This window comes from Chiroxiphia lanceolata, chromosome 1 (genome assembly GCF_009829145.1).
Source record: "Chiroxiphia lanceolata isolate bChiLan1 chromosome 1, bChiLan1.pri, whole genome shotgun sequence".
In the NCBI taxonomy this organism is placed as follows: domain Eukaryota; kingdom Metazoa; phylum Chordata; class Aves; order Passeriformes; family Pipridae; genus Chiroxiphia; species Chiroxiphia lanceolata.
In genome coordinates, this window is record NC_045637.1 from 120,786,535 (window position 1) to 120,800,033 (window position 13,499).

At 39.8% G+C, this 13,499-nt stretch overlaps 1 protein-coding gene across 9 annotated transcripts in view; it reads right to left on the bottom strand.

The window, feature by feature from the left end:
• CREB5 (cAMP responsive element binding protein 5) overlaps positions 1-13,499 on the bottom strand; it is a 255,401-nt gene that overhangs the window by 74,180 nt on the left and 167,722 nt on the right. For all 9 annotated transcript variants that reach the window (XM_032704266.1, XM_032704207.1, XM_032704216.1 and 6 more), the window contains one exon: positions 268-394. In XM_032704266.1, coding sequence (XP_032560157.1) covers positions 268-394 — 127 coding nt within the window. The remainder of the gene's footprint in view (positions 1-267; positions 395-13,499) is intronic.

The window sequence follows — 13,499 nt, forward strand, 5'->3', positions numbered from 1 at the left end:
TTGACCTCGCCTATGTGACAAGTGTGAGAATCAGAAATTGTAGTCTCATGTAAACTGCTTCTAATCACTCTCACACTAATTAGCATGTTGTTAACGGCATCAGAAATACTCTTGTGTAAGATGAAGCACTGAAAAAGGCCCAGCTTCCTTAACACATTTCACTTTGATTTTTTACAAAATGCAGCAGACTTTCACCTCTGCATAGACTAAATCAAGCACAAAATAACCTTCCTCCCCTGCTAAAAGAATCCAAACCAAAAAACTTACAGGCATGAGTACAGCAGAAGATCCTGGCATGGTAGGATTGGGCAGGGTGCCAGGCATAGAGGCAGGCATAGGCTGTCTTTGTCGGTTGTGTAGGTGCAGTAGTGAAGACAGAGAACCTGGGACAGGCCTAGAAGAGAAGAAAAGTAAAAAAGTTGTCATGGGCTATAGAGACCTAAACAAGCCTTACCATGCCAGCCATAGCTAGGCACAGGCAACTCTAGACAAGCAGGCACAGATAAACCAATCCAGGATTTGTCCTTTCCTGCATAAATCAGTGGAACATAAAGTTTTGAAGAAGAAGATGAATCACCTTCCTTCTGCTGTTTGTCAGTTAAAGCACCAGTATAGTTCATCTGATATAACATGAGTGTAAATGTATCAGCTGGTCTCAGTCTATGCACCTCTGCATCTTACAGTGGCCAGTAAAAGATTTCTACAAACAAGGCAGGAAAATTTCCTGGCATACCACATCAGTTCACTGCTGTAAATTCAGCCCTCAGGAACAAAAATATCTGGATTATAGTTTTGCAGGCTATGACAGAAAATTATCTGCTCTTAAATAATTTTTTAAATTCTATCACCTGTAAATAAACTACTCTAAAATGAGTATTTCATGTCTTGATATTCTCTCCTGTGAAACTCTACCAAGCCATTGTTCCAAAGCGAGGTTACTAATTTTACCACTTAGCACAGTACCAGGACACAGAAAATGGAAAAAAAAGTAGAAAGAAAATTACATTCTGATTAAGCAGCTTATAAAAGCAAAACGTATGGACTATAAAAAAGCAGAGTGATTATTTTGGCAAAGGGGGTTCAAAAGATTTAGAAGGATTTTTTTAAGTACAGCAGAGGGAAAAGAGTGCATGTGAGAAAGCAGGCCCACTCACAAAGGAGAAACATAAAATTAACGGGTTAAACAAAACTACACTTTAAAAATAGCCTTTAAGAATGTGGTCTTGGGAGTTACTTAATCAGTTATTTGTTGTTTTGGGTTTTTTTTTAGTTTTGAAGACGGTATGAGTTGCTTGAAGTTTGGGGTGAGTATAACTCATTACCTTTTCAAAAAGCTTGAAAATAAGAAAGTTTTCACGTACAGTGCCTCAACAAACATTGCTAGTATGAGTACGTTATGTTAAATTCTCAGAGAACAAAGAACTGCTCTGCAGTATAACATGTGGTTTACACTGTTTATTGGGAAGGAGAGCTACCCCTAAAGGTACAAGAAGGACTGGAGAGAAGGGAGCATAGTCTGGGAGCTTGAAGAGCCTCTATTGGGGGAGCATGGAAAGAGTCCAAGATGTTTAGAGCCTCTAACCATCACAGTTGATTTTCAGCCTTGGCAGAAGCATCCTTTGCTTCAGTGATGAATCCACAGCTAGCCATGAAAGCCTCAAAACTGGGCTGACATGGTCAGAGAAGCAGAGTCATAACCCTAGAGCTGCAAAGGAGAAGACAGTTGTTTATCCCACTTGGTCTGAACTGTGTCACACCACATGATAGGGTTTTACATCTTGGCCCTCCAGTTTTAATTTGTACTGGCAATCATGAATATGTACACCCCTTCTCTAACATTAGAAGTCACTTCTAGTAATCTAACAACAAGCAAAGACTCCAAAGGCTGTGAACGATGGGATTCACAGACATCCAGTATGCAGGACACCACATCCAGGCTCCAAAAGTGGAGGCACCTGTCTCATGGCAAAACCATTTTCTTCTGACCTACAAGTCTCATACTCTTTTACCAAGAGTTCAAACAACCTAATTGACTTGTCCCTAAAACTCCCCAGTATTTCCCATCCTTGGACTTGCAGTCCTTCAACCCACTTTTCAACCCATTGCCCCAGAAACATTTCTGTCCCAACAAATGCCATCTCAAAATCCTTGCCCTGCCAATTCCTTCATACTCAGACACCCCACTCTTCCCACCCCTCTGCCCTCAGCTGCCCTCTCTTTAGCAGCTGCACACGACTGAACCCATCCTTTTGTCTTGGTTCTCCATGGAGAGAAAAAGCCTGTGTTTTGAAGAGTGTTTTAAAAATCCTCCCAGACACACACAGTACTTATTCAGAGAGGGAAAAAAGAAATCCCAAAGCAGCAACAAACATATCGCAGATACAAACAATGAGTTCTTCCTATTCCTCTCTGGTTATCTGTTGATGGAGGAATAGAATGTACTTATATCTTCATATCACCCCAAAAAACCTCAAGACAACATCTCCCAGATATGTGGTGTAATCCTGTGAGAAAGCGCAATAAGTACTGTGAGGAAGCATGAATGAGCTTCTGGGATAGGGGACTCTATGGTCAGCTCAGCATAAGGCTAAGTCTTGGGAGCTGTGGAGGTGGTGTGAGTGGAAAGGATGCAGAAAAGAAAAAATGAGCTCAGAAAATATACTCAAGGTACACAGACCCTGGCCCATTCTACTGTCCACTTAAACACAGCCACGCACCAGCACTCATTCACATGAGACAACTGACAAATCATTAGGATGAGGTCAAAATAGCATGAAAAACATACTCCTTTTAAAAGAAAAAAGTGAGGAGATACCAGTTTAAATGTGAACGATCTCAGTTTGGTTTCCAGTGGCTGTGGTGACCCCCACAGGCAGTGTCCACTTCCCACTGGTCCATCCCCACCAACACTACTGTCCTGCAGAGCAGCAAAGTTCAAACAGGTCTTCTCTATCTTGTGCTTTAAAGTCCATGTGCCAGACAGAAGGGCTGGGACCCCCATACTGGGGCATCTGGGGATGAACAGAGTGTGCTGCAGCCCCTGCTGGGAATGCACACAGGTTTTCCTCCCAAAGAGCAGGCAAGGAGGAGTAAGCATGGAAGGAGAAAGCACCAGTGCACTCTCCCACCTGTACTGGAATAAGACTGAGGTGTGCACCTACCTGCCCACTGGAGCTCTAGAGCCCTCTGTGTCCACTGGCTTAGACACAGTCTACAGGAACTGCACTGGCTAACCAGAGCAATGCACTCAACAAAAATACCACTTGAGTTTTCAGTGGTAAAGTGACAACAGCTCCCCCCGCACACCTTTATTCATTCTGAGATGTCCCACATACAGACCCTTTGTACAAGTCACCAGTTTCATAATAAGCTTAGGTGTTAGGCTGTTTGACAGAAACTTATTTTGGCCTGACCTATACAATTTGTGCAAGTGATTCTCAAGAGACTGCACAGTTTGAGTTTTGCTTATATGTTCCAGAGCCAAAAAAAATTCCAAAATTACTTTAATGAGCTTGGGAATATGCAGCTTGGGCAAAAGGGAATTACTGGTATTTATTAAAATGGCAAAGAAGCTTCCTTGCTGTCCCCAGTTTTACCTTTAACGCTGCTTTGTTTTGGGGGAGGCCATATGCTTTACACTCAGCTAGAGCGAAAGAAATCCTTAGTACTTGAGGTATTTTTTTCTTGCTGCACTCCTGCTAGTACGTTCCCAGCTGTGTTTTTGCAAAGAGGTGCAGAGAAGTCAGAGAAACCTTGCGCTTCAAGGCTGATCCTCCTTTTCAAAAAACCTGTAGCACTTCTGCCACCAATAAAAATGCTACATAATCCTCATGGGATTCCCCCCCACTGGGTAAACCGACTTTGGCCAGTACTCATGGATACTTGAATTGCTCCTACATTGAATGCAGGTCATTGATTAGCGGGTGGTTGTGCATATTCACTCTCACAGAGCTCAAGGCATGCGTATGGCACAGGCCGAGATACTCAGTTTGTCTAAGACATTTCTTCCTCTTCCAAGGACAACACAGTCTCCTTTGCCGTTGCTTTCTAACCAGCAGCAAAGAAAGTCAGTGAAACTTTATAATGGTTATTTTTAATGCTGAACATATCAACTCCGCTTCTCTCTTTGTAAGGGCTGAGGAGGTGCTGCCTGCAGCCTGTCAGTCAATATTGCTGACTGTGGGATTTTCATTCCTTGGCACCTGTGTTGCTAAATAAATAGGGTTGTTGGGCAAACAGCCCACAAATAAAGGACAGATAAGATAGAGAACTGGCAGGTGCTCAACCTCACTGAAAATATGGCCACCCATGGTGTTTTCCCAAAATTTCGGAATTTTCATTGTATTCCAGCAGAAGCCTGCTGTTGGATATGATGGGGTCTTGGTCAGTGTTGTACACCGTCCCTTCTGGCATACAAGGGCTGGATAGATAGTGTTACGCTGGCTTAGTAAAATACCACATTAGCCAAGTTGCTGTAACTGACCACGTTGGCTCTTCCTCTACATGGTCGTGCTAACACCATGAGTCATCCTTACTAACATTTAAACAGATGGGTGGTACCCCGCTAAGCCATGGTGACTCGATCATGTTCCATCATATGACTCTACCCAATGATTAAAGATAACTCCACTAATGTAATCAAATATCTATGATATATACTTCACTATGCGGCTCCTTGATTAATACCAAATCCTCTGTCTGATATGATGCAACACCTATTTGACCCAGTTTTCTAGACTGTCTGATGACTAACCACCACATTCGTCTATAAAAAGACTAGGCTTCCCTTAACTGGAAGTCTTCAAGGACAATTCATGCGGATGACAATTTGCTGCTGAGGTCTCATGAGAGTAGATTCATACTGAATGAACCTACTAAACCATTTGGGGCTACAGGCAAAACGCTACATGCTACATTTGAGGCTACATACTATTTAAAGTATCACTGCAATATGTTTTCTATTATGGTGAAGCACTGCAGGTGAATGGGTCTTACCATGACCTCTCTCCTGCTCCTTACTCCCCTGCACATAGCATTCATGCAAGGTCATCAAGAATACCTACATCACATTCATGTTTGCTCCACTTCAGTTAGCTCTGGTGTGAAGAAAGTTAAGCCAAAGTATATAGAGTTGCACTGGAGCAAAGCAGCTCATCTCTTGACCGTCTGTGGCCTCCAGACCCAGCCATCTCACAATGGAGCAGCCCACAAGTGGCTGTTTGTGCTATGGCAATTCACCACATTGGGTCAGTGCTGGCTGAAGGCTTTCTGGACCACTCTCCAGTTACACAACACAGACTTGATCAGACTTTCACCATTTTATGTATATATATACATATAAAAATATGCATGTATGCACATATACATATATATTTATTACAACAGTGCCTAGAAGCAATGGTTTAAAAATTGTGGGTGAGGTCCTCCCCAAAAAAGTTTGTAGATAATTTAAAAATGAGGGAGAGTGAGTGGAAGGAATAGGGAGACACAGGTGAATAAGGTAGCAATGATATCATTATGATCAATATAATGAGGAGCAATCATTGCATACCAGCAGCCTTCATCCTTTCAAGGGATGTCAGTATGTGCATGTGGTTTGGGTGAAGGATCCAAGTATCCTAGCATAGTGAGAATGAGCAGGCTACGGTCTACCCTCTGAATGTCCCATTGACAAACAGGTATTGTCACAATTAAACTTTCCTTTGCTAAAAAGTAAGTTCACTGGAGCATGTGGTTCTACAGACTAGCTGTAAGCTGCTTTTACAGCAGCTACTGCAGACAGAGTATCTGGCCCAAGTGCTGTCCTGGGCCTTTACTATTCAAATAATTCAGTCAGAGGGCAAAGACATGAAGGGGACGTTTTAATCTGAGAGATGTGTTCTGAATGGTGGGTTGCCTCACTTACTGCTGGTCTGCTGTTGTTTGATCCACAGTGTCATTATTTAAGCCTATCAATCCAACTAGAGCTTTCCTCATTTGTGGTCCTTTATTTCTTTCCCCTCTCAGCCTTAAAGCAGGGTAATTCTGTCTAATTTCAATTTATCCATTTGTCATTCAGAGGACGAAAAAAAAATAAACACAAAGGAAAGCAACAACAAAGCATCAGACAAGTACTTGGAATACCTCGCATAGTTGCAAGGGACCTCACCTGACCTGCTGTATCCCATGTTTAACAGTGTTTTAATCACAGCATCACTAGAGAGCCAAGCTTTCCAAGAAGTGGGAGGTTTGTGTCACCAGATTTTTCAGAGAGTCAAACCATATTCAGGGGAAAAGAAAACTGGCACCTAGAATTCATGGCTCCCTGCCAACCTAGTAAAGATGCTTTTTTGTATTTCTCAGATAATTCAGACATCTGCATGATGTGGGTAGATTATTATTATCAGTAGCAGACATTTATACTGTAGTGGTGCCCAAAGGTCTCAGTCGGGAGCAGGACCACATTGAGCCTGGCACTGTACAAACACAGATAAGAGACAATTCTTACAGAATATGTTTACAATCTAGAGACGAAAACCAGATGAAAAGTAGAAGACAGAGATAGAACACACAAGCAAATAAATATGCTAAAAAATTGGAGACAATTTAGAGGCACTCCTCTGGTTCTTTTTTGTCTCTTTGTAAGTTTTTTATTTAACTGATATGCTCAGAAATGACAGGACCGAGGAAGTTTGCAAGAGGAAGGGAGTAACTGAGATTGAGACACAGGAAGGGCAACACTCTAGTAGAGGGACAATTATGGCTCGTAACTTAAAGGATTTGGGAAGCATCTAGACAAAGATATGCTTTCTGTAGAGATTTTTAAATGGAGTGTTCATATATCTTCATATATGTTACCTTTAGGTATTTTCCCAGTGTTGCACAAGAAGAGATTTCAGCCTGTGAAAAAGAAACTAGCTGCTGGTAAAGACATTGGCAAAGTGAAAGTGATTCTTGACACTGTAATGAGAAACTGCAGGACTGTGATTAGATAAGGCTAAGCTGCAAAAAGTCTTATAGACAAGAAGTTTGATTCAGAAGTGAAGGAAAAGCCCATGTAAGTATTTGAGAAGAGCTGGCACAATTAAGATAACAAAATATACATCGGCACACAGGAAGAAGGAATTCAACAACAAGCATCACAAAAAGAGCAAGATGCAGCATACAGATATGAAACTATATGGACAAAGTCAAAAGCAACCAAGAGATGTTACTTCTCAATTCATGTATCCCTTGATGTCACTTAAGGAGAAGTTGTTCACTGGGAACAAAGCAACTCCATCAGAAATGCATTCTTGATCACTTGCTCTAAAACACAGGGACAAGAACACTTAAATGAAGGGAAAGTAATACAAAAAAACAACCAGTGACTGGATGTATATAGTAAAATATTATAAACCTGTGGAAAAATGCCTCCAAAATTTGTTAAGAATTCTGTACTTTTCACCCAAGCTTGTAGGAGAAAAGCCCTACAAATCAGTGGCCCCATCATGTATTCAGTGGGCCAAAGCCTATTTAAAGGTTTAATCAAGGATAAATCTTACCTTTAGAAACCCCAATTTTGCTAATGCCACCTATATTTCCTGAACACATGTTTGAGGAACCTCTGCAAATTCAGCACAAGTACAAGGACCAGCAGGTCCTTGGTAGCCTCACAGAACCCATTAACATTTGCCTTTTGTCTCTTACAGGTCTTAGAAACTGCTGGTTTCAATCTTCCCTTCCCTCTATTTCACTGGGTCTTGTTGCCTGACCCATTACAAGAAAAATAAGAAAAGCTAGAATGGTTTCTTAGACTATAACTTCCTTGGAGAAGTTTATGTTCTGCACAGTGTTATGCACACAGCTGGAACTCACAAATGATATGTGGAGGATAATGGCATAGTTAAAGCAAAGCAGGGAAACACTGCAAAAGTCAGGTTCAAGGGATTATAAAGAACTAGCCCATATAAAACATGGTCTTGTAATAAAATTTAAAAAAAAAGTAGGATAAAACCAAAAAAACTGCAGCATAAACATGATTTGATCATAAAAGCAAGCAACAACGTCAAACCGATTCCACTTCCACCACAGTCTCTTAGCTCAGAGAGGACCAAGCTTAATTCTCCAGGAAAACAAGTGATTTTGCAGCACTGCAAATAAAGGTGTATCAGTTTTCAATGAAGAAAAAGGTAACAATAATACACAAATGCACCAAATGGCAACTTATTTAAAACCAGGAATAATAACAGCAATAAAGCTTACACAAACACTTTTTAACATGCCTATTCTTTTTAAAGTCTGGCCTTAAAACTCCAGCCTGGCGTGCAAATTTAAGAAAATTTGAAAATTTGAGGCTCACTGAGGAAAAATATCAACAGATTAAACACCTGGAAAGAAATCTATCCCTACTGTCCAGATAAAGGCAACTCAACAGCAAGTAATTCTTCTGCCAGGTTTGTGCTACTGAAACGTGCTGAACCTTCATTTGCTCAAGTGACTTTTTCCACAAACATGTTATAGCAGTGCAAATGGATTTTATTTGACCTTCATAACTTTTAATCTGAAAGAAATAGTAGATTGCAAAAAGGATACAGAAAAAGCACCTTTTACTCCTAAAGGGCTGAGAGCGTCTTTGGAGAGCTCTCACTGAATACTCACTACCAACAGATCCTTATACTGGAAATGAGGTAAAACAAATTTCTCAAGTCTTTCTGTTTACCTTTATTATTTGGACCAGTGCAATTTAATAGAAATACTAAGATAAAAGAGCTTTGTAAACTCTATTTATAATAAAAATGAAAAAAATATAATCTTTTTGAAGTGTTTTATTTTTCTTTTTTTTGTTCTTTTTTTTTTTTAAACTTCCCAAACAAAGTAGAAGTTTGTCTCTGAAAATAAGATGGTGAATTACAGCAAAGTTATGAAAACAAAGAACCAACAGTTTCTCCAGTGCAGGCTTGTTACCATGAGCTAATAATTCCAGACTTTAAGCAAGCTGAGTCTCTTTTTTAATAACTGCATGCCTCTAGGCAAAGTATTTCTACTAAAAATTATTGAGGCATGGAACAAGGCAAGGTGTGTGAGCTAATGTTGGATTGTTCAGTTACTAAACCAACTCCTATAGCAATGAGCCTGCACTGAACTGACAGATTATTTCTCTGTATACACTTGTATAAACACACTGCTTAAGGTCAAAATCTGTGTAAGCTTTCTTTTCAATTAAAATGTCAAAGATGACAGTACATGTTTTCACTGTTCTTCACAGGACGATGGATGCTGCAGCAGCAGTTTCGTGCCCCCATGTTTCAGAGATGTTACCTGCTTGGGTGTCTAAGCAGGATGTACTTGCTGATCTCTTCATATGCCTGCAGGCCGACAGGACTGCTATACTTATAATTTGGGTGGCTTAATATCTCCTGACTTTTTCCTCCTCAACATCCCCTCCATGAGTCCCCACATCCAACATTCTAAAATTAGAGCAGGAAGGTTGCTGTGCCTAAAGAGGTTGGGAAAAGGGTCCTGAATTAATTAATTAAATTAAGATTGCTACTTAAGTGAAGGCCTTAAATTGCAGACTAGTTTCTGATCATGGCTATTTCACTTCAGGCACCTAACTTAGGTCCCCACAGAAACACAGCTGCTGTGGGTGGTCAACAGACATAGTACACATCTAAAGAAGCTTCCAGGAATTTAAATATAAAGTAATATTAACAAATAAGAGATTAATCTGAATCTTTGCATTTCTTCATCTCCATATTAATAAATTAATAAAACTGTACCCATCACTTTCTTATTCATTTTCATCAGTCTAGAGCTTAAACAAAGACACAGACAGTGGCTCCAACTGTTGCTGAGTCTCAAGACCATGTGGCAATACAACTCATAGCACATGTAGCCATAAAGCTGTGGTTGGACAGGAAGCAACAATTTGATCACAATTTTGCTAGAAAAAGATTGACTACAGAAAACTGCCTAAAGGAGAAAAAACCACTCCAGTATCTGCCACTGGCAGACTCAGTCTGTTTAATGCTGACGAGACACAAGTGTACTGTATGCACTGTGGAAAGCAGAGTTTGCTACAGTTAGCAGAGCACAGTCGCTAATCAGGACAACGTGTGAGACTATTTATTTACTGAGATTTACTGTTGAGGCATTATATAAGAAAATAATACATGGTTTCTTAAACAAAATAGCAAATAAGTAAAACTGAGAACTGGAAGCTCGAAAAACTCTGAGATGATATATGACATCAGCAGCAGACCAAAATCCAGCTCTTAATCCTATTCTTTAACAAGAATACCATAGAGAAACTCTGTGTTTTTTAATGTTCATTGCTTCCTGAGCACTTCTGCCATCAGCACATTGCTCCTGTGGTGCCAATATCTCTCTGTGGCCCAGAGGAAAGTTAGCACTTGTGCATGGCCCACTAGGGTCACAGCCCCAAATGTGCTCAGCATCTCAAAGCTGCTGGTTGTTTCAGTGGGTGGCAGTGGGGAAGAAGGGAAAGGAGCACATACATGAGGATGTACTCTCCATTATGTGTTCAGCAAGTCATTTCCAGGTGTAAAAATATCTTAGTGCTGCCAAATAGCTCTATATCTTCAGTGACCTTCTTCCCACTCCCAACTCACTCCACTGATTCCCTTCAAACTGATCAAAATGAATATATGCCATTTCTTGGGAGGAACCTTTGCACGCGCTTCATCTCTTAAACATGCTAAAAATCCCAGCTGACAGCTGTATTAGTACAAACGATGAAAAGCACGGGGAAGAGGTGAATTTCAAGGCAGATAGAACAAAGTCACGGAGAACTGCTGCAGTTGTACTTCAAGAGAGATCAGCTCTGAGCCAGTGCTTTCTCGTCTCATTATTTAAAGAATTCACATTTCCTTCTCCGCTGCATCTCAGTGGGAGATATCCACTGATTGAGAGCATCAGTCGAAGAAACAGGAATCCCAACCTCATCTACAGCAGTTTTTACAAAGCTAAGGCAAATTTCACTGAACAGTAGAAATCACGTTAGCTGCTATTTGTTAATAAATTTGCCCAGAACAATCCCCATGAATGGTGTGCCCCAGAAATTTCCTGTGACAACAGGTAGTGGCTGCCGGAGATTTTGCCGATGCTCAGCTGCCGGCACAGGCCAGCAGAGGTTTCCAGCAGCATGCAAGGGGAAGCAGTGAGAGCTAGTAAAAGCCATTGTCTATTCATGTGCAACCACAGATACATGGGAAAATTTCTTTCCCTACACATGCATGCGTGCTAAGAGAGACACCAAAAAAGAGCAAGCATTGAAAGAAACATTATTTTATTCTTCCAACAAAGTGCATATTTTCATCGTGATTTCCAGTCACTATCAGTGCCCACTCCCTCCCTTTTAAGTACTGGTTTAAGCATGAACCTGCAGCTAATTTTGAGGTTGGAGTTCATTTGTTTTCACATCAATCCAATTAATTTCCACTGGAAAATGCATCTCAGGCATTCAATCAAAATAGGCCTAAAATAATTTTGAAAAGCTCATCTGTCTCCAATCTATATAATGTTTTAAAAATTGGATGCATGCCCTGCAATAACATTGCACTTCAGAAAGCTTAAAGCTCTCAACTTGAGGGTATCAGTTACATTGAAACTGTAGTAAATTAAAACATCCAGTTTCTGGTTTGCATTGATTTATAAATATCGACAAAACTACTATTGCAGTCATTACCACTTTGGGTGCTCAGAGTTGAATTTTCAACAGTTCAGGGTTATTTTCATTCTTATTGTGGCTACAGTAGCCTTTCAAGTTAGAGATCAAATTCCAAATAACATGTAAATCTCAAATCTTAGTTTTAAAAATATGCATACAAACCAGCCAATGCTTATAATAAAAAGCAGCAAGTCTAAGTGGTCAGTAATGTCAAATACCAAAGTACACTTTTTTTAGACTCTCCAGCTTAAAGCAGAAATGTTACTTACTATTATGAAATATTCTAAATAGCGTGTGGAAGTGGGATAAAATACGAAAAGACAAGTATCTCTAGGGGTTGGTTTTTTACCAGGATTTTGATGTTCTCTTTTGAACTGTTCTTTGAAATGAAACAATCAGAAGTATATTCATAATTTTTCTCCTAAAAAGCTTTCCACATTAGTCTACCTGGTGATCTTCAAAATATGCTCATTTATGACCAATTATTGCTGTGGAAATATAAAACTGAAAAATAAAGAGACCTCATGAGCTGTAACCCAGTTAACACAATAATTTGAGAAAACAATAAGAAAAGCATGAATACATCAACAGCAATAGAGCCAATTCTCAATGGTGTACAGCACACAGCTTTGCCAAAGACAATAGATTTAAACCAACTGGGAATCTCACTCATATGCACACATGCACACACACTCCATAAACAGACAGCATACTACATGCATTACATCTGGTTGTAAAAGAAGTTTTGACAGTGATCTATGTCTTATGCTTCAAAAGAAAACAAAAATCCCCATCTTACACCTTGATATCTGTGGACTACTACCAAGTAAATTCTCCTGACCTCTGGTGGTGATTAGCTTATGAAGTGAAGCAGAGGGATCACCATAATATTCACAGAATTTCTCCTGAAAACACTGTCCAAATTCTACCCTCACTGCTCTTCTTGATACTGTCACTGAACCCAATATGCTGATCTGCAAACCAGCTTTCCACTATTCTTTGCGATCATCCTATTTGCCTTGTGCAGCATGTACAGTTGAGCTGAGAAAGACAAGGAGAGATGGCAGATGTTCTTTTGGGCATGATGTTCTTGCCATTAAAGTTCACAGGAATGCTGCTAATACAGTCATTTAGAACAGAACTAGATCCATAAAAATGTATGACCCCTAAGAAGATATTTTCCTAAATTATACCCAGAATACTGACTTATGTGTGTTAATGATATGCTACATCATACTAAGGGAAAAAAAGCTTATTTTTCATCTTTTCCTTCCAATTTGTACTGATGTTTCTGGTTTAGTGTTTCACAGTTGAGAGGCATTTTGTTTGTTTGTTTGTGGTTTGTGGTTTTTTTAAATTTTATCTTTATCTTGAAAGATATGTGTCTTAAAGAGTAAACATTCTCCTAAACTAGAACTTTGTGTTGAAGATTAAAATAACATCCTCTGCACCAGTTTAGAGTAAAGTGTTTAATGGTCAGTAGGCAGCCATGTAAAAAAGCTCAGGTCATCCTGTCAACTTCCAAGAGTCTGCACTATGAACTAACCCATTGCTAATTATTTATTTAATGTCTTTAACATGAACCCTAAGTGTTGATGCATACTCCATGAATAGTTATGGCTTGCACTGTTTCTTTTTCCTCCACTTTTTCTCCTTTGAGAACTGCTACTGAAACAGTGCTTTAACTAGAAAGCTGCCATGCCAGGGAAAGAAAAAGAGCAGCTTTATGATGAGCAGAGACAAAAATTGAATCAGATGAATTTTGAAACTCTGAGGGTACTGGATAACTTTAAGATTTTGCACCTTGCAGTTTTCAATATTACAATTCAGCAAGGAGGAAACAGTCTTT